Source organism: Ctenocephalides felis, unplaced genomic scaffold (genome assembly GCF_003426905.1).
Source record: "Ctenocephalides felis isolate EL2017-DRISC unplaced genomic scaffold, ASM342690v1 CF-g0.4_SCAFFOLD_00845, whole genome shotgun sequence".
In the NCBI taxonomy this organism is placed as follows: Eukaryota; Metazoa; Arthropoda; class Insecta; order Siphonaptera; family Pulicidae; genus Ctenocephalides; species Ctenocephalides felis.
In genome coordinates this window covers 70,043,488-70,066,125 of record NW_020536999.1, presented here as the reverse complement: position 1 = coordinate 70,066,125, position 22,638 = coordinate 70,043,488, and the positions used below count along the sequence as shown (strand labels likewise).

Below are 22,638 nucleotides of genomic sequence, written 5' to 3'. Positions count from 1 at the left end.
GACCTGCCTTTGCCAAAAACTAATCAGCCCATCTCCCTATCAATAGGTGTCGAATGTTTTTTGAACCATTCAAATCGGTTGATCTATGCGCCTGAAAACGTGACGAAAAAATGCAGACATACAAAACACACACACACACCACATACACATACATCCATTTTTTCTGAGGTATGCCAAAATGTTCAGAAACCTTCAAAACGTCGAAAAATGCAAAAATTTTCATTTTCGGTTTTTGGCCCATTACTATAACTACCCTATGGAAAGTTAAAAAAATTAGTGGGCATGACATTGCGCCTTATAGCAAAATTTACGAACTTCCCGTACCGTAATTTCAAATTTTAAAAAAGACTAAAAAGAAATATTAGATTTTTTAGAAGCTGTTTTTAACTTCCCGTAGGGAAAGTTATTGTAATGGGCCGAAAATCGGAATTGAAAATTTTTACATTTCTCGACGTTTTGAAGGTTTCTGAACGTTTTGGCATACCTCAGAAAAAATGAATGTGTGTGCGTGTGTGTGTGTGTGTGTGTATGTATGTATGAATACAAATTTTCGCCCATGTTTTCGGGCGTACGGATCAACCGATTTGAATGGTTCAAAAAACATTCGATTCCTATTGATAGGGAAAAGAGCTGATTAGTTTTTGGCAAAGGCAGGTCCAGACGTTTCGGAGATACGGAGCAAAGAGTGCAGAAAATAGAAATCAATTTTTGAGAGAACGGAGTATCCGAATTGAATGATCTAAAAAACATTCAATTAATAATGATTGGGAAAAGTGTTTGTTAGTTTTTGGCAAAGGCAGGCCCAGGCATTTTGAAGATACGGAGCTAAATATGTAAAAAATGGCAATTTTTGAGAGAACTAAGCGTCCGATTCAAATGATTCAAAGAACTTTCTGCTTGTTTTAACAAAATAATTGATTTTTCAAAAAAAAATTTTGTTTCATTTTTTTTTTTTTTTTTTGTATATCGAAAATATTTTAGATTTTATTTTCAATTCTGACTATAGTTCCAATATACCTTACAAATAATTTCAACTCTGCAATTCAGTTTATATAATTCTTATAAATATTAGACAATGTTACAATATTTATAATAATCTATTTGAAAACATTCAGTATTCCACGAACATTTCGTTACGGTACGGGAAGTTCCAGCAATTTGCCTTAAGGCACGATGCCATAATTGCCTCAAGACAGAATTCCACTTACAGCTAGTTTTTTTTTAATTTTGAAGGCACTCGAAAAATTTGAATATTGAAATAATAATATTTGTGAAAAATTTGAAAACGTTCGAAAATATTGTTAATTTGTGAAAACGGAATTTTTATAACTATTTTTTTTTAAATGCATTTCTTAAAAGTTTTTGAAAATATCTGGGTTCGAACGCCAAATAGCAGTTTTTAAAACATTTTTTTAGTTCTACGAAACTGCTAGACCTGCCATTGCAAAAGTTAATCAATTCTTTATTAAATTAATTTTCGGCAATTTCCGCTCCACATCTCCGCAACGGCTGAACCTGCCTTTGCCAAGAACTAATCAACACGTTTCCTCATACATGCGAATCGAATGTTTTTTGAATCATTTAATCGATTGATCCGTGCTCCTGAAAACGTTGACGGAAAATTGTATCCACAACCACGCGCACACACATACATACATCAATTTTTTTAATGTATTCCAGGGTGCTTAGAAACTTTTGAAATGTAAAGCTATGCAAAAAAATTCTTTTCAATTTTTGGACGATTACTATAAATCACCCTGCGGAAAGTTAATAAAGTTTTCTTTTCAAATGTATTATTAAAATTAAAATTCTAGTATTTGAAGAAGAAGTAGTTAAAAATTTGAACAATAATTGCATTTTGCTTTATCGTCTTTACGGAAAAATGAAGATATTACTGTTTTACATTCACTGCATTTTTCTGGTAATGAATTCATTAATAAATTTTATAAATGTGGATTTTGCTTTATAAAGAATTGAAAATCGGAAAACTTGATTCAATTTTATCATTATTAATGAAGAAAATAAATCGAAATTCCTAATTATCTTCTATATATATATAAAAATAAGTCGGGTTTTCCTTCCTGATGTAATAACTCCAGAACGCACGAATCGATTTCGAAAATTTTGCATTCGTTGGAAAGGTCTCGGGCTCCGCAAGGTTTATAGCTAAGAAAATTAGTGGTGCATGGCATCGTGCCTTAACGCATATTGCTCGAACTTCACGCACCGCAATTAAAAATTCAAGTAATAAAAATAATCAATAATTGTTTTAATAATTGCAAATAGATTATCTTCTATATATGTAAAAATAAGTCGGGTTTTCCTTCCTGACGAAATAACTCCAGAACGCACGAACGATTTCGACAATTTTGCATTCGCTGAAAGTTCTCGGCTCCGCAAGGTTTATAGCTAAGAAATTAGTGGTGCATGGCACGTGCCCTAATGCAAATTGCTCGAACTTCACGCACCGTAATTAAAAATTCGAGTTTTAAAAATAATCAATAATTGCAATTGTTTTAATAATTGCAAATAGATTATTTTTCTATATATATACAAATAAGTCGGGTTTTCTTTCTGATCAAATTTTTCCTTTTCAAATATAAAACAAACAAAAATTTCTTCTTCGTCTTTCTCACGAAACCATCTGGTGCGAAACGAGTTCGTCGGGTTTGCTAGTTTTTATATGAAAATAATGTTGTAAACTTATGTATGTAACAAAACAAAAGTTTTGTAAAAAAATTTTTTCACCAAATAATGATACCTCAAATTTCCCTTCTATTTTCAAAGTTCAATTGTATATCGGGTTGCTCGATTAGCATATCATTACTTTCACATATATTATAATTAATTATGTAAAAACTAATAATATAATACAAGATATTCTTGCTGTTTGCAGACCATTTGAAAAAATCACTGTTATTTCGTGCCATGAACAAACTAGATTAAATGCCTTTGCATAATATTCGCCATTTTCTGATTACATTCATTCGCGGACGAGGTTTATAGTTTTTATGAAATTGAACCATTACTATTAAATAATGTATTCATTTGAGCTGTTCACAATTGAACTCAATTTCGTTGTTGATCTGAATTTTTTTAATCATATTTTTGTATTTTATAGTAAATACAAAATGGTATTTTTGGGTAATTTTATACCTAGAAAAAAATAAAATTGTCTATGAACAAAAAACAACCACTTCTTTTGACCTAAATCTTTCCTTCAATTTGTGAAAAATCACAAGCAAATGCTAGAGTGAGCAAATGTCATCAGCTCTTGTTTTATAGAATACATCGATCAAATAAATAATCGATTCATTGATTATGTTAACGGATCTTCGACTAGTTTAATGATGCGGATATGACAAATTGACAAATTGTCTGATACAATTCCGTTCGCTTAACTTTGAAGGAAGAGTTATATCCTCGGATATAAACTCACTCCGGAGTTACTTTAGTATGCAAGTATGCATTTATGTTAGGTAATTCTTAACATTCCGTAGGGTAAGTTATTTTAATCGTCTAAAATCTAAATTGATACATTTAAAACAAAAAATACATTTCTTCACGTTTTGAAGTTTTCTGAACAGTTTTACATACCTCAGAAAAAATGGGTAGTGTGTGTGTATGTATATGTATGAATACAATTTTTTCGTCCACCTTTTCAGGTGCACGGATCAACCGATTTGAATGGTTCAAATAACATTCGATCCCTATTGATAGGGAGATATGCTTATTAGTTTTTGGAAAAGGCAGGTCCAACCGTTTTGGAGCAAAAAATAGAAATCGAGTTTTTGAGAGATCGAAGCATCGGACTTGAATGATCCAAAAATATTCAATTCGTAATGACGTGGAGAAGTGGTGATTACTTTTCGGCAAAGCAGGTCCAGCGGTTTCAAAGATGCAGAGCAAAAGGTGCAATAATGGCAGTTTTTGAAAGAACAAGCGTCCGATTTGAAAGATTCAAAAAACTTCCTGCTTGTTTCAACTAAATAATTGCTTTTGGAAAAAAAAAATGGTTACAATTTTTTTATTTTTTATTGTACAGTATTGATTTATAATAATTTATTTGAAAAATTTAATATTCCTTGAACATTTCGTTACGGTACGGAAAGTTCCAGCAATTTGCCTTAAGGCACGATGCCATACACTTGTTTGTCTACATTTTCTCAAATTTTTTAAGTGACATTTTGCCTTCCTCAAAAAGTTTTTAATTGTGGCTCTATAATTAATGTTGATATTCTTCTAAAAACCTATTTTTGTATATTATTTACTGTTATTATAACATGTATGTTTTATTTTTCTACGATACATATGATCCATAATTCAAACTCGCTGGTATAAGAAATACCAACATAGCAAATTCCTTACGTTGTCAACTGTCGAATGTTTCCTATCTTCGTACAAACTTCGCATCTTAGTTTCGGTTCATTTGTTTTTGCCGTCGCTCTGTGAATTGTGCAAGTTTTTATGGCATTTAAAATCTTTAAACATCTAGCAATTGTTTAACTACTTGGTGAATCTAACGATGGCGGCTTTCCCAGGAAGTATAGCCTTTGATGAATACGGCAGACCTTTCATAATTCTGAGGGACCAGGATAAACAAAAAAGACTTACAGGGAACGATGCCTTGAAAGTAAGAAATAATGGTTATTTTATATTATATGGAAGTAATTGTTATCGATAGTCTTAATTTTCTGCATGTGATACGATTTCAAAATGCTATTTGTTATAGTACTTATATTATTTTGATAGAAAACGTATTTATAGTCACATACTTTTCTTTCCTAACCGCACCTAAATCTTGTGATTCGGTGTTCGAGAAAGATCCAAAAATATTTTATTTTGTTCATATTTTTTTAAGTAACATTAAATATTAATCCAATGGAACAGAATAATGAGCTTAAGCCAAATTATTATTATGGTATTACGTTTACATTGCAATTTTAAGTGAAAATTATTTATAACCTCACTTTTCAAAATTGACATGACTTTTAGCCATAATCTCAAGTGTAAAATAATATGCAATACCCAGGCCTTGTATTATATTAATGAACACAAGTGTTTATTTGACATAAGTTGAATTGATATAAAACTTGTAAAGTATTTGCTTATATACATATAATTGTATGAAGGAATCCAAGTTGTTTTTACAGTATTGAAAATAGCCTTAATTCATATTTCATTTTTAAACGAAAGTGAAAGATATTAAATAATGAAGCAAATGAATCGCATAATTGCATATAAATATTTTAAAAAATTCTCAAACCCTTAATTTGTATTTATTGATTGTGTGTGTGTAGTGGTGAACATTATATGACTGATGTTAGTTAAATTAAATTAGATTTATACTACAATTAACTAATATAAGTATGTATTTTAATTTAAAAAGTTATTATTTAAAGACTTGATTGAAATGAAATAAAAATAAATGATGCTGATATAGAAGTATCTGTATTATTATAACATACATTGTTAAGTAAAACTAATGTTAGTTGTTTGCCAAATCTCTTATTGCACAGTTTTTGCAAGATGATTTATTAAAAGGTTTAAATTTTTGCTCATCTAAGCGAAAGTGAAATAAGTGAAACTGAATAATAAATTGATCCAGTTAGATTATTGATCAAAATGATCTTTCATAAATGAACAATACATTTTGCATATTTATAAAAAAAACTATTATAAAACATCAATTTTAATGCATTTATCTATTGCTTTGAGTTAAATTATGTTTTATTTATTCTAGTCGCACATTTTGGCTGCGAGGTCTATTGCCTCGACGTTAAAGACCTCTTTGGGACCAAAAGGTCTAGACAAGATGATGGTATCATCTGATGGTGATGTCACTGTTACTAACGATGGGGCAACTATTTTAAAAATGATGGATGTGGAGCATGAAATTGGTAAATTGATGGTGCAATTGTCACAGTCTCAAGATGATGAAATCGGTGATGGAACAACTGGAGTTGTTGTCTTAGCAGGTAGCCAACTTAATTTTATAAATTTGATTTTTTATTATTAACTTTAATTTTTAATTTGGAATAACAAAAACGATTAAAAATGTATTTTTAAATATATATTTTTCAACTACACTATTATCACTTTCAACTCTCGTGCCATCACTTCAGTGACATAATACTTCACAAATGTCGTAATATATTATTTTTGCAATGTGCATGTGGAAAAGGTTAATAATCATAATTTGAATGTAATAGTTACTTGTAGATTTGCATCAATATTGTAATATTTTTATTACAAAAATCTGTTTTTAAATTCTTAGGTGCTTTATTGGAGCATGCAGAAAGTTTACTTGATCGTGGAATACACCCAATTCGTATCGCTGATGGTTATGAACTAGCTGCGCAATGTGCTATGAAGCATCTTGATAGCATTTCAGAAGGTTTTCCTATTTCCCAAAATAATCTCGAGCCATTGATCAAAGTGGCAATGACGACTTTGGGATCAAAAATTGTTAACAAGTGCCACCGGCAGATGGCTGAAATGGCTGTCAATGTGAGGAAATAATTAATTTGTATAATAAATAAATTATAAATGTTTAAAGAATGAATTTTGAGCATGATATTTAAATATTATTTGTTCATTGTGTTTATTGGTTATCATAAGTAACTAATAATAATATCAATATTTAATATTAATAATAATTGTATTACTAACTTACCTGCTTAAGTAATAAGTAATAAATGCATGTCAAATTATTTAATTAATTTAAATGCTATCTTGATGTATTAGATTTGTGAAATTTGATAATTGTTTAAAAAATGCAAGAGTTTTTGGAATTACGTTCTATAAATAATTAATTTTTTAGGCTGTTATGGCTGTCGCAGACTTGGAAAAGAAGGATGTCAACTTTGAATTGATAAAAATAGTGTGTAAGGATGGTGGTCGAATGGAAGATTCAATGCTTGTGAAAGGTGTTGTTATTGACAAAACCATGAGCCATTCACAGATGCCAAAAACATTGAAGGTAATTTTTATTTTGCATGATATTGAAAATGTTTACAGGAAGTGTTGTAATAAAAGTTCATATTTTAATTTCATTATTCTTATTGTATATTTTCCTCTATTTTTTTAATCTTACTATTTAAACTTTTTTTATCAGCAAGACAAATATTGCATTCATAACTCAAAATATGGCTTTAGTGGATGTTGTTATAAAGTTAGAAAAATCTGTTATAAAAAAAACAGGGTTAATGTTGTTGTTATTAGAAATCGTAATAGTGAAAAGATAATTATTTCATTTTAAGAAATAAATTTGGTTACTGATATTGTGATCTGACATTGGAAAGAATGAGACAAAGCAATTGTGAGATCTGTTATATTTTTGATCTTCATGATCTTCAAACAAGATTAAAAATCTATTGCAATATTACAAATATAGTAATTCAGACCTCCTATTTTGTACATATATAATTATTAATAGTAGTTCCAATATCTTGCATCTATAGCCTATGTTAAATTAGCAAAATGGGAAATATCAAATTATACTTTTAATATAATTGTGTATATATTAATAACTTGATCTTAACACTTTGATGTTCAGTAATGGAACTTTTACTTCTTCATTCAATTGTGAAGTAATAGCCGGTGACATGAGATAAACTTTCAGTAAAATTGCCGATCATGTATACTTTTACTTCCATGTTTATATAATGCAGGGGATAAAATGAATTATGAAAAATAAAAAAAAGTAGGTTCTCAAACAGCAAAGATATCAATTTGAATGCTGTTAGAAATATTTACTAAAGGTGTTGTTTCTAACATTTGTATATATTTTTCTATTCTTATTATTTTGATTGTTTGAAACATATATGTTGAAAAATAAACTATAAGACACATCATGGAAGTGCTTTTTGAGCAAAAAAACAAATAATAGTTGTAATTTGCATCTTTTTGATTTTATACGAAATATATAATTTATTTCTTTATAGAATGCCAAAGTTGCTATTTTAACCTGCCCATTTGAACCACCAAAGCCAAAAACTAAACATAAGATGGAAGTCAAGTCTGCTGAAGATTATAATGAGCTCAGAAAATATGAGGCTGAGAAGTTCCAGGAGATGGTTAAACAGGTACTTTATTATTAATTGATTTTTTTTTAGTCATATGGACTTTAGAAGAAATAAATTCTACAAATAAATCCTTATTAACTTCTCATAGGATAAGTTATAGTAATCACAAAAAATCTAAAGTGAAAATTTTTATATATCTTTATGTTTCAAAGGTTTGTGGACATTTTGGCATACCTTAGGAGAAATGAATGTTTGTTTGTGTGTGTGTGTGTGTCTATACAAATTTTCGTCGATTTTGGGAACACTGATCAACCGATTTGAATAATTTAAAAAACATTCGATTCCTATAGATAAGGAGGCGTGCTAATTAGTTTTTGGCAAAGGCAGGTCTAATTTTAAGTCCGATTTTAATTATTCAAAAAAAAAAAATTACTTGTATTGACAAGATGAAGAGTTGATTAAATTTTTGGAAAGGCAGGTGTAGTGGTTTCGGAGATCTAGTAAAAAAAGTAAAAAAAAAAAAACTCCATTTGGCGTTCGAAAATGATTATTAGACATATGCACATCAAATTATCAGATTTTTTATGGAGATTTTAGTGTGTATCAGTTTTCTTTACATTTCTATAGGTTCCGTAACTTCATTTGTCCGTTATACTGCGACGCGGCGCTTACGCGCTTCGATATTTAGTCTCTATGCAGTGCAATTACTTTAAAAAAAAATCAAAAATTCAATATTTTTCAAAAATTTAAATTTTCTCAAATCTTTTTTTTTCAAAGTTTAAAATTTTTTTTTAAACTGCAATTTGCCTTAAGGCACAATGCCATACACCACTAGTTTACATATTTAAGTTTATGGTATATAGTTTCTGATCTGATCAGTGATAATGACCGAAAAGCATATTTTGTTACCTATTTACATTATTTTGTGTGTGCAGTTTTTTTTGTTATAGATATTATTGTATTTAGTCATATTTTATTTATATCTTGATAAATATTTTGATCATATTAAAATGTTATTTTTTGAATATATTTTTTATATCTTCATATCTCCATTACTAGGTTAAAGATTCCGGTGCCACTTTAGCTATTTGTCAATGGGGCTTTGACGATGAAGCAAATCATCTTTTACTTCAAAACAATTTACCAGCAGTTCGTTGGGTTGGTGGACCAGAAATAGAATTGATTGCCATTGCTACTGGAGGTCGAATTGTCCCACGATTCGAAGAACTCACTCCTGAGAAATTGGGACAAGCCGGAATTGTTAGAGAATTAGGTACAAATGATAATTGATTGTTTACTATTTTTTATTAATTAGATAAAATTAAATGATTACACTTTAACAGTTTTACACATAGTAATACTAATAGTAATTTCTTAATATGAAAATTGTGTTGTTTATTTGAAATAATAAGTTTACTAGAATTCTTTTAGTCATCCCCAATAGTAGTAGTTTTATATTTTATTATTAAAAACATACTACTAACTTTATTTGAATTCTATAAATTAAACAAGATTTGCAATAAATTTTTAAATTGTTTTTTCATTACTCAGCATTTGGAACAGCTAAAGATAGGATGTTGGTTATCGAAGAGTGCAATAATTCAAGAGCTGTAACAATTCTCTTACGTGGTGGAAACTCAATGATCATCGCCGAAGCAAAACGATCAATACATGATGCTTTATGTGTCGTCAGGTCTTTAGTTAAGGTACATTACTATTATTACTATACTTAACATAGTATCAGAGGGCATATTTTTACTCTTTGAACATACTAAATTTAAAAGTAATACTTTATATGTTTGTGTATGAAACTTAAAGTTTAGAAACTTTACTGTACTTTTTGTGTATATTCATTGTTTTAATTTTTGACGTTTATTTTTAATAATAAAAACCCACCATAATTTTGATATACCTTCAAATCTCTTTTCATCACACCGTTCATTGAGTTCTATACATGCAGTGGAAATTTGTGTCTTCTGCACTTTTGTTTTTGAGATAAAAATTTATAATCTACTAGAATATACATTTTAAGATTCATAGTTTTTCAGAATTTCTTTCCAAAGTAGCTTTGTTTGCAAAGAAATTTGATTTGCTAATTTTATATTTTTTGACGTTTTCAATAATTCCTAATCGTTTCATACCAAAATTGCAAAAAGTGTATATGAGCCAAAATTTGATCTTTCGGCGACATTTTCAGGCTGATTTCAAAAATTTGATTTGTCATTTGATGAAACTCAAAGCTCCTTTTGTGATTAGTTTTGCGAGGAGATTGGCTGAGAGATTTCTTTAAATTTAGCAAGAGAACATGCAAAAAAAATTAAGATTTTTACAAAAGAAAATGTACTGATTTTAAAAACTTAAAACCTTTTTATTTTTTGAATTTCAATATAATTATTGATAATTGGTCATATAAAAAATCCTAAAGTATTGTGAGTCTAATGTTCTTTAACTTCCATTAGGGTAAGTTATAGTAATCAAATAAAATCGAAAATGAAACTTTATATGTTTCGAGATCTCCTGAACATTTCAGCATGCATTTTTAACTTCCCGTAGGGCAAGTTATATTAATCGCAAAAAAATGGAAAATGAAAATTTTTGCATTTCTCGACGTTTCAAAGGTTTCTGAATATTTTGGCATATCTTAGAAAAAATGGATGTATGTGTGTGTGTGTGCGTGTGTGTGTATGTATGTGCGGATTTGTTTGTAAGAGAACGGAGCGTCCGATTTTAATAATTCAAAAAACATTTTACTTGTATTGACAAGGTGAAGAACCGATCAAATTTTCATAAAGGCAGGTCTAGCGGTTTCGGAGATCTAATGAAAAAAGTAAAAAAAAAATTCATTTGGCGGTCAAAAATGATCATTAGACATATGCACATCAAATTATCAGATATTTTATAGAGATTTTAACAATAAGTATAAATTTGGTTTACATTCCTATGGGTTCCGTACCAATGTTTACGCGTTATACGACGACGCGGAGCTTACGCGTTTTGATATTTCGTCTTTATGCAGTTAAAGCAGTACGATTGCTTTGAAAAAAAGTTTAGATCTTCCAAATATGTCAAATAAAGTAAGCATTTTTTTTTTTAAAATAAATTTAAAAAAAAAATTTTTCAAAAAAAAGTAATTTTATGTCCAATTAATAGTTTCTCAAAAATCTTTTTTCGAAGTAAAATTTTTTCAAAAATGTTAAAAAATAATAATTTTTGGTACGGGAAGTTCCAGCAATTTGCCTTAAGGCACGATGCCTTAATTGCCTTAAGACAGAATTCCACTTACAGCTAGTTTTTTTTGTATAGCTTAGGAAGAGAGTTTACGCATATCATATACGTCTGGGTATGTCGTGCTAAATACGTCAAAACCTTGACGTGCGTATTAACAAACGTGCATAATACTGAAACTGCCGTTAGGCACTACTTTATGAAGGGAGGAGGCTCTAGAATTCTATAATTCCCAATATTATTGAAACTTTCATTCTAATTGCTCCCATTCGCTCGTCTTCTTTTCGAAGATTACCGAAGCCTATTAGAACTTCGGTATCATATGTGTCTATGGATGGTATTCCATGCATAGACACATATTTTACAAGAGCTTCTGGTCTTCCACTTTTTTACAAGACTCCTTTGATTCCAAACAATCTCAAAATGGTTTTAGTTTAATATAGGCCCAGTTTGTTTCATTGTGCATCTTTATGGAAGCATTAAAGAGTTGATTTTTTATTTCTACTGTTTTGTACACATTCTAAATAATTTTTTAATTAAAAACCCTTTACTTTTTATTTCAATTAAATTAAATAATTTATTAAAGATTGGGGAATTAATTTCTTAAATTCACCCTCGACGCATCTGTTTAACTATTATAAATTCACGCTAATAATGTGTTGAAATCCTTTTATAATGCATTTGTATAAATTTTATTGAAATAATTCATTATAAACAGGTGCAAAATTATTTCATTGATTTGCTTTTAGTGTATAATTCAATTTTATATTATTTTTTTTTGTTATTTATTTTTTCCTGTTTATTATAGGATAATAGAATCGTTTTTGGAGGTGGTGCTGCTGAAATCAGTTGCAGTCTTGCAGTCGCTAAAGAAGCAGATAAGCTATCGACTTTAGAACAGTATGCGTTCCGAGCTTTCTCAGAAGCTTTGGAATCTGTACCATTAGCTTTAGCTGAAAACAGGTATTTACCAAAGCAAAATATTTTTTTTTGTTGAGAACTCTATCATCGCAATTGTAAAATTGGCTAAATAATTATGAATTTTTTCAATTATTATTAAGTCAGTTATTTACATGTATCTCGACGAGTTGATGCAACTTGTCTTAAGGCAGTATGCCACTTTAGTTAGTTAATTTAAACAACGCAAAGTATGTTGTTTACGCAAAAATACAATCGGTAATTAAATAAGGATTGTGTGTTGAATATGTCAAAATGTTGTACAACCGCGTAATTAATATTGAGCAATTAATAAAATTTGGATATTCAATTAAATAAAAAACCTACCACGTTTTTTTTTCAAACCAGTTTCTCAATTACTCAGTTCTTAGAGGTTCAAAATTAGGGTGAGTTTACAGAATTCAATTTAATCATGCGGAATAGATACATTAAAACAGTTTTAGTAATATATTTTCGAATTATGAATTATTATATAAATAAACTAGCAAACCCGACGAACTCCGTTTCGCCACCAGATGGTTTCGTGGGAAAGATGAAGAAATTTTTTGTTTGTTTTATATTTGAAAAGAAAAAAATTGATTTTATTGCACAACAGTGATGAATTTATTTCGATTACAAAAACGAAGTGTTTTTGAGTTGAACTTCTCTAAGTAAATGAAAGTGAATCCGCCAATTATCCGTTTCATTGAAGTGCTCTTGGTAATCCACATTTTTTGTTTTTTGGTCTGAAGTTAACACAAACAAAGCAGATGGTTTACCAACTCGTGAACAGGGAACGTATAACTGCCCATGTGAAAAACAATGATTTTCTAAATAATCTATTTGAAATTTATCCCGCAAACACTAAGCGATGGCCTTGCGACTTGTTAATTGTCATTGCGAACGCAAGGCGAACTGGAAATTGCAATTGTTTGAAGTCAAACGGAAAACCAGTCGGAATTATTGGTATGTCACCAAATTGCCAGCAATTTTTGATTGAATGGTGAAATTCAGTGCGTGTACATCATTATTCTTTGCGGCAAGAATTGCTAGTTGACTTAACCAAGCATAATTCTGATAATTCTCACTAATGTCATTACTCGAAATTTTAATTACTGTGCGTGAAATTCCAGCAATTTGAATTAGGGCACGATGCCATGCACCACTAATTTTCTTAGCTATAAACCTTGCGGAGCCCGAGACCTTTCCAACGAATGCAAAATTATCGAAATCGGTTCGTGCGTTCTGGAGTTATTTCGTCAGGAAGGAAAACCCGACTTATTTTTATATATATAGAAGAAGATAAAACTATAATCAAAAAATCATCGCTTATTTTTACGTTTTCTCAAAACCAACGTCGACTCGTATCGCTACATACTAAATGTTTTATTCTTGTTAGTATAATTACATTCTAATGGTCCAAATGTTTTAATAATAATTTTATAAAGGCTCGTTAAGTATAAAGGCTCGTTAAGTGAAATTTATTATGTATTTAAAAAATAATAAAGAATAAGTCCCATATAAATTATTAGAAATTAATATTTTAATTTTAATTTACATTTTTTCTTTTTAGCGGTCTGAGTCCGATTCACACATTATCAGAAGTAAAATCTCGTCAAGTGGCTGAAAACAATCCTGCTCTTGGAATTGACTGCATGTTCAATGGTAAGTTCCTAGAACTTAGTATATATATATATATATATATATATATATATATATTATATATATATATATTATATATATATATATATATATATATATATATATATATATATTAAAGTAACTAGCAGCCCATACGTCGAAATAAAATGGTATAAAGTATTAAAAACTTTTATTTATACGTTTCGACACCAGATGCGCGTCATCATTCAGCAACATCAGGACAAAAACACTCAAAAAAATATCAATTTTAAAAAATTAAACTTCTAACATATTAGAAAAGGACATTATATTTTTTTGAAAAATAATGAATAACTACAAAATTAAAAACATTTTGAAAAAAGTTTTGAAATGTAACATTATGACGCATGAAACACGCCCATATCAAGCAACAGACTTGACAGTCGATATGTATATAACAGTTGACCCGGCAAACGTTGGTTTGCTAAGTAAGGTATATTCTAAACAATTTCTAGAGAATCAAAAAAATTAATACTTTAAGTGTATAAGGATGTGTTTGAATGCTTTCTACAATGAGGTATTATTGTATGCAGAATCATATCCAATGGAGGATACTATACCTACGGGTACAAAACCCATGTTATAAAATGCAATGTACATACTTACATTTATTGAAATATATATGTTTTTGACTTTGACTAATGAGGTATTATAAAAACAATAAACCGCATTAGTTTGTCTATATTTTGTCAATACAATGAGGCCGTTCAAGTATTACGTAAGCATAGAGGGGCGGGGGAGTTATTGATTTGCTTATTTTGCCTATTTTGGGTAAGAACTTTCTTACTTTTGCTGATAAAGGGGAGGGGGGGGGGTTAAATAATTGTAATAAATCTGCTTACATAATACTTGAACAATCCCAATCAAACTGGAAGCATTATACACTTTCTATAGAAAACATGGTATAATACAATCCAAGTTTTCTTTGGTCTTTCGACTTATTGATTAGTTTCAAGTTTTTCAGATTTTTTTGGATTCTGGATTTTGTGTATAATTGTAAATAATACCACTGAGCTCTTGCAAAATTTTCAAATTTCTGCGAGGAGGGATAGAAAATAAATTAAGTATTTCTTCTTTGACCTGCTTTTAAAAGTTTCAAGTAACGTTCGATGAATTAAAGTAAATTTAATGAAAAGTATATATATGTAGAGCAGGGCGAGGCACAAAGGTCCAATTTGACTTTGAGCAAATATAACTATATTATGAAAAAGATACACATAGAGTTAACTTATATTTATTTTAATAGCGTGTCATAAAATACATTCACCATTGTTTTAAATTTACGAAACACGTGTGACGTAAATCCTACGTTAGAAATTTTTCTTGATACTACTTTTGTACTTCATTACTGGGTTAGGTACTTGTCAAAAACAACCAAAATCTTTTATAACGTTATTAAATCAATTTGTTAAATGTGTTCCACACTTAGTTATCTCATTTTCTATTTATTGATTACTGATTCTTTTATTTCCAGGTCAGTTTGATATGAAAAAACAAAACGTCATCGAATCTCTCCACAGCAAGAAGCAACAGTTGGTATTAGCTACACAATTGGTTAAGATGATTTTAAAAATCGATGATGTCAGGTCACCTGCTGACCAATAATTGATACAAGTCTTATAGCAACCAAAATCAATGACACTTATTATCACAAATTGCATTTGAATTTTTGAACACTAATCATTTTAGCTTTTGGCAAAATTATTGTTTGCTTTTGTTTCATCGGTTATTTGTTTTCATAGTATTATTTATTAAGATAGTGATGTTTCATATTCTCAAATAAAAATACATTTATAGTTACTAAATGCGTTGACTTTTACTACAGTTTGTAAGAACTGTATGGAATTATTCGTAAACTGTGGACTCGGTTAGTTTAAGTTTTTTTATAGAAAGAGAAGGTTTTGCTAGAAAATTTTATTTAATAATTTTTTATTTTTTTGAATCTAAGTTATTTGTTAACTACCTGTAGGGTATATTTATCACAAAAAAATTGAAAATAAAATTTTTGCAAATCCTTATATTTCTGAATATTTTTATATATGTATGCATGTTTAGTTACAATTTTTTGATCACGATGTGTATAGCAAGGATCAACTGATTTGAATGATTTAGTAAAGGCACGACCAGTCGTTACGAAGATACCGAACAAAAAGCGCAAAAAATGGCAATTCCGTTTTTAAGAGAACTGAGCGTGTGATTTGAATGAATCAAAAAACATTTCATTTCTTATATTGGCGGTATATAGAATGACTAAAATTTTGGAAAAGGGCAGGTACAATGGTTTCGGAGATCCAATAAAAAAACTTACGAAAAAATCCATTTGACGGTCAAAAATGATCATGCACATCATTGTTAGGTATTTATAGAGATTTTAATAATAAGCACAAATTTTGTTAACGTTTCTAAGGGTTCCGATTTGTTTACATTTCTAAGATTTCCGGTTAGAAATTGGAATTTTCAAAAAAATTTAATATTTTCATAAATGTTAAAAAAAAAAAATCCTCAAAACTTAAAAAAAAAATTAGATTATGGTGCGGAAGTTTCTGCAATTTGCCTTAATGCACGATGCCATGCGAGTAAAACTCTGGAGCTCTCTTATATACTTGAAATAAATAATTTTAACTTTGTAATTCAGTTCATATAATTCTTAGGAATGTGAGATAGTTTTTCATTTTAACTCCCCTTGATTAATTTTTATTTTCCTGCAAGGTAAGTTAAAAATATTTAACAATGATTAACAGCTTTTATAATTTCCTTCTCAAACTTATCACAATTGTAATTATTTCATAATTACAATGGTAATCGTCCCAAAATCGAAATTGATAATTTTTCGATGTCTTTAAATTCATGAGGTTTCCGAACATAGAGCGTTTGTATATGTATGTATGGATTTATTTTTTCGTCCACGATTTCGGGCGCACAGATCAACCGATTTGAATAAATAAAAAAAACACGTTTTCTACTGTTGAAATGTTTCGAACATACGGAGCTAAATGTGCGAAAAATTGCAGTTTTTGAGAGAACGAAGCATCCAATTTGAACGTTTTACTTGTAGACGTAACGATTGTTTTTGAGAAAAGCAAAAAAAAAATCTATTCGAAAAAATATTCTTTTTAAATATCGAAAATTATTAGGATTTTAATTTAAATTAACTTCCCGTAGGGTTAGTTATAGTAATCGCAAAAAATCGAAAATGAAAATCTTTATATCTTTGCAATTCAGAGGTTTCTGAACATTTTGGCATACCTTAGAAAAGTTGATGTATGGGCGTGTGTGTGTGTGTGGATACAAATTTTCGTCGACGATTTCGGGAAACAGGTAAGCGATAAGGAGACGTGCAGATTAGTTGGAAGTTTTTGGAAAGGCAGGTCTAGCCGTTTCGAAGATACAGGGCGAAAATGGTAATTAAGTTTTTAACCCTAGAACGGTATTGTGCTTTTTATTGCGCTAATTAATGCAATTTTCAACTCAACAATTGATTTTTTTCCGTCTTTTACCATTGTATACTTAATGATATCACCAAAGGTTATTTCAGAAAATATAAAGCTCTGGTTTAGTAACAAATAGTTTTTTATTTTTGCAAAATTTACATAACAAAAGTACCATCACCATTCGTTCTTGTCTGCATGTACGCTTCGGAGACGTGCAGATAGCATTCTAGAGTTGAGAACGGAGCGACTGATTTAAATAATTCTAAAAGCATTTTAGTTCCATTGTCAAAATGAAGAGTTGATCAAAATTTTGAGAAGGCAGGTCTAGCAGTTTCGGAGATCGAGTGAAAAAGACCATTTATAGATATTTTGATAATAAAAACAAATTTTGTTTACATTTCTATGGGTTCTTACAGTTCTATGGCGACACTAAGCTTACGCACTTTGACATTTCGTCTACGCTACGCAGTTTAAGGTGCGCAAAAATTATCGTCCATGTTTTTGTCAAAAATTCTTAACTGTTTTTCCTTAAACTATTCGATTGATATCATTTGGAAATAAATGGTTTCTGGCGAAGATTTAAGTGACACTTTGCATGGCGACAGAGTTTTCTGCTCTAAATGAACGTACTAAACTATATTAAGGCCTGCGACAATTGGTATACTTATGATAATTAGAGTTTAGATTATTTAGCCGCGCTTTTAAAATTGTATTCGGCTTCGTACTTCGTATGTGTTCGTTTTCCATCAATGTGTAATATTCAAATCATTTTTCAAAAATAACTACTATATTTGAAAAAAAAAATTGTTTGCATTAGTTTCTCACTTCAAAATGGTTCACAGCGATTAGGTATGATTTTCTAAATCAGTCATTATTAACTTCCCGTAGGGTAGTTATAGTATTGGGCAGAAAATCTAAAATATTTTTTTTTTTTTGAAATTGAAAAAAATGCAAAAAATGGCAGTTTTTGAGAGAACTGAGCGATCGATTTGAATGATTCCAAGATCTTTTTGCTCGTTTTGACAAAATAATTTAAAAAGATAAAAAAATGTTTCAAATTTTTTTTTTCAAAATCTAATTTTTTTTGTACATCGAAAATTTTAATTTTAATTCAGACTAAAGTTTAAAACTTATATACTTCAAATATATAGCTTTAACTTTGCAATTCAGTTTATATAATTGTCGAACATTTCATTACGGTACAGGAAGTTCCAGCAATTTGCCAAGGCACGATGCCATACACCACTAGTTATATATTGATTAAGTCGTCTATTTACAGCTGTTAGAATTACTGAATGTTCATGCGAAAGGGCCACTCACAATTAGTTTTATTTTTTGATTTTTGAATGAAATTTTTTTCCAATTCGTCTACAATCAGTTAAATATTCAAGTTATAAAATGTGTTTGGTAACAAAATACATAAATAAAATCATGATGTAATTTTGTTGTTGAATTAGTGTTTTATCTAAGTCCTAAAACAGGCTCAGGGGGGGGTCATGACCCCCGTGACCCCCCCCTCGATCCGCCACTGGGGCACTGTTAAAGTCGAAGGATGAAAGCGCGTAATCGCCGTGTAGTCGTCTAAAGTTTAAACATTGGTACGGAACCCATATAAATGTACACAAAATTTGTACTTATTATTATAATTTTTATAAAATATCTGATAATACGATGTACGATGTCTAATGATCATTTTTGACCGCCAAAGGCATTATTTTTACTTTTTTTATTGGATCTCCAAAGACGCTGGACCTGCACACATAAATTTCATTTCGTCAATACAAGTAAAATGTTTTATACTCACACAAACACATACATACATCAATTTTTCTAAGGTTTGCCAAAATGTTCAGAAACCTCTGAAACGCGAAGATACATAAAAAATTTAACTTTCGATTTTTTTGCGATTACTATAACTTACCTTACGGAAAGTTAAAAAAGTTTAAAATTTCCAAAATATTTCAAAATATAAATATATATTTTTTTCAAAAGTCAATTTTTTCGAAAATTTCAAAATTCTCAAAAATGAATTCTTTTCAAAGTTTAAAAAAATTTAATCTTTATTAAAAAAAATAAGAATTTTTGGTACGGGAAGTTCCTGCAATTTGCCTTAAGACATGATGCCATATACAACTAGTTTAAAAATATACATTATAAATTTAATAAAAAATCAATTTGGGTTGTTTTATAAAATGTATTTTCCAAAAGTTTCAATTGAAGTTACAAATACGATCATTAGAATGATTCAAAAAAATATCTTACAAGTAAATCTTTTCGAGTTATTTTTTTTTTTGAATAATTTAGTATATGTAAAATTAAGTAGAATTCGGTGAGAGTTATTTCATCTAAGTACTTAATAAAATGTCGATTTTTGAATACACATTATTTGTTATAACATTTTAGAATTTCAATTTGGAATATATTTTCAGGTAACATATTTTGATACCACAATTATTCATAATACCAGTACTTTTTGTGAAAATCATTTTGAAACACAGATTTTTGTGGCAGCAACTTATTATAGAATTTTGAAAAATATTCATTTTTGACATCAAAGAAGCCAACAATAGTATTATTTTACAATTATTTCAATATTTTTTTGTATTATCAAAGTTTAAAAACTGCCACCAAGATTTATTGCATTAAAAGTAATGTTCATAAACATTTCTGCAGTTAGTCTCATCATACAAATATTCATACGAGATTTAAAATAATTAATCATCGTCTTTTTCCTCTTAAGTACACCATTTTTAAGTATAACTTTTAATAATCTATTTTAACAATAATTGTATCTTTTACAAATATCAAGAAGCATAAGTCTCTCTGAATCTTTCTGTAGATGTTGATAAGCTGTAAAGACTCTGTCTTTTGCATGTCTGAATTGTTCCTTCGTAGTCTTTTTGCAAGGCTTCTGAAATGGACATTGCTCTTCTGGTAAGTCCAATGGAGCAATCGGGGTACAGTTATCAGGATGGCAGAAGAAGGCTATCGCATGACGTCCTTTGTTTCTGATGTTGTGCTCGGGAATTATTACACGATGAGGCTGAAAGAAGAATTGATACTTGTATATATAATTCGAATAAGCAATATAAACGTTACAAGTTTTATATAGCACGTGGTATAAGTGAAAAACACATTAAAAATATATTAAAAACACATTCTGAACAGTTAATTTTGTAATGTTTAAACTACATCTCTCTTCTCTGAAGTTATATTTCTTATGCGACTTCCAACGAGGTTGCCTTAAGTATTTATCACTAACTTGGAGTAGTATTACACCAAGGAAACAATCACGAAAACATTAATCAAAGCAGAGAATTCCCATTGAAGGCATAAAGCATGCTATTTACAGAAATTTTACTTTCGTTTTCACTTGTAGGTGAATAATTCTCCCATAGAATAGAAATATGGAATCGGTTGTAAAATGGTAAACTGTCCTTAATTCAATTGTGTTTTCAATTCAATAATTTATGTATTTAATGAAGATCAGGTAACAAACAACTCGAAAATCGAACCTGTTATTCCCATATGATATTTTTTAATTTCATTGTAATGTTTGAATATAACGAAATCCGGAATGGAGGAGTTGTTATCAATCACAATCAGAAAAATAGATCTTAAATTATTTGTTGAAAAATCTTTCTTGCCACTATTACCTGCATGTTTTAGACAATATTTGATTAGGAATGATACATGATAATAACCAAAATATATAGTTCTTGAAAAAATATTGAATAAAAGGACTCAAAAACAATACGTATCTTACTTAAGATATTATAATCTAACGTAGATGCCATAGATTTAGATATTTGAATTGTAATAATTTTAGATTTTGAATCGAAAATGATAATAACAGGCGATTCAGTCAATTGTGCATTGTTGATAAAGTTTGCCTTAAGGGGGTATTCTAGTGTAAAGCGATAAATTTTAGGTCATTTTTAAAGTGTCGTAAAAGAAAGCAATGAATGTTTTTACTATCCATTTTTTACCATTTTTTTATTAATATTATTATAACACAATACAAAAATTTAAAAAAAGTTGAAAATTGAAGATGAAGTAGGGGGTCTCAAAAAATTGGCACCTCAGACTTGACATGATTTCAGCCCTCCTAGCCACCGAAATAAAATAAATAGATTATTAATCTACAATGATGTCGCAATCGCCCGAACCAGCGATGAATAAAAAAAATTTTTTTACAAATTCGAATATGTAAATATAGTAAAAATTGTAATTTGGGGATGATGCTAGTTCGGGCTACAGTTAGGTCTATAAACAAGACTCTCTGAACATTTCAAGTAAATCGATCGAGTAGAACTCGATAAATCGTGTCAACATTACTGAAAAAGTCTGTTCTGAGAAAAACGCATTTAAAGTTTTGCGTGAAGTTTTTGGCTGTTAAAGTCATAAAATGATATGTTATACTTTTTTTATTTAATCAGCCATTCCTGATTTATGCATCGGACCTCCTTCTACTTCAAAAAAACTATTTTCTGTATTTGTCTCTTCCAATCAAGCAGTTCTAGACTCCTCTGAAGCGTTGGATGTACGTATTTCAGATCCTTCAATCCGGGCATTGTCTCAATGAATGAGTTTCTGGCCCATAATGGCCATCATTTTTAAAATCGGAAAGAAACCTTCATTGAATATGCAAACAGCAATAAATGTTGCTATTCAATTACCCAGATCGGGAATGAATATGTTACGGCGCGAAAATCTAAATCAACGAGTTTAGTGATTCATTATTATTGTTCTGAGTTTCTGAACCTATACATCGAATTAATAATAATTCATCTGACGATAAACTGTCTCAAATTGGTCTAATGACTTCCTAATGCTTTTTGTCCGATTAGACCCTGCCAAACCAGTTTGGAGACCGAGTCAGTAAAATGCCTATATCTCTGAAAATAATTCAAATTTTCAAAAACCTTCTCGTACCCATATTCTTAGACACTTAAACTTTGAAAATATGAAACAAAAAAAATCGATTTTTTTAATTTCTACACTAGAATACCCCCTTAAGAAAACTATAGGACTTTACTAAAAATCAATTTCTCCCGGTTGCTATTTTGTCAGCACATTACGAAGTATCTCTTTTTGCACGTGGGGGAACTACCACGCACTATTATTTAATTTACGTATCCAAAGATAATGTTTATTAAACATTCAATACTTAAAATCTATCAATTACATTGTTTGCACAACTATTTTTTACTGTAGCGAAAGATTGAACAAAAAAATTTACCAATGCTGGATATCGCTCTTGTGTCCAGGCTGCTAATAATTCTCCTGTATTATTAATATGGCACCAGGAAGATGACCCACTCTCTGCCATCGTTCAG

The 22,638-nt window shown here is 29.5% G+C and overlaps 1 protein-coding gene across 2 annotated transcripts in view; it reads left to right on the top strand.

Annotated features, from left to right (window-relative positions):
* Positions 1 to 4,445: 4,445 nt before the first annotated feature.
* The window catches only part of LOC113363950 (T-complex protein 1 subunit epsilon-like), a 29,143-nt gene continuing 10,950 nt past the window's right edge, over positions 4,446 to 22,638 (top strand). Inside the window, exons 1-10 of one of the 2 annotated variants that reach the window (XM_026606426.1) lie at positions 4,447 to 4,633; positions 5,744 to 5,978; positions 6,278 to 6,510; positions 6,824 to 6,982; positions 7,947 to 8,087; positions 9,087 to 9,300; positions 9,579 to 9,733; positions 12,061 to 12,215; positions 13,762 to 13,853; positions 15,343 to 15,566. In XM_026606426.1, the coding sequence (XP_026462211.1) occupies positions 4,526 to 4,633; positions 5,744 to 5,978; positions 6,278 to 6,510; positions 6,824 to 6,982; positions 7,947 to 8,087; positions 9,087 to 9,300; positions 9,579 to 9,733; positions 12,061 to 12,215; positions 13,762 to 13,853; positions 15,343 to 15,473 (1,623 nt within the window). In that variant the 5' untranslated portion in view covers positions 4,447 to 4,525 and the 3' untranslated portion in view covers positions 15,474 to 15,566. Of the gene's footprint in view, positions 4,634 to 5,743; positions 5,979 to 6,277; positions 6,511 to 6,823; positions 6,983 to 7,946; positions 8,088 to 9,086; positions 9,301 to 9,578; positions 9,734 to 12,060; positions 12,216 to 13,761; positions 13,854 to 15,342; positions 15,567 to 22,638 lie in introns of those variants that run through there. The other variant, XM_026606427.1, reaches the window with a different exon arrangement.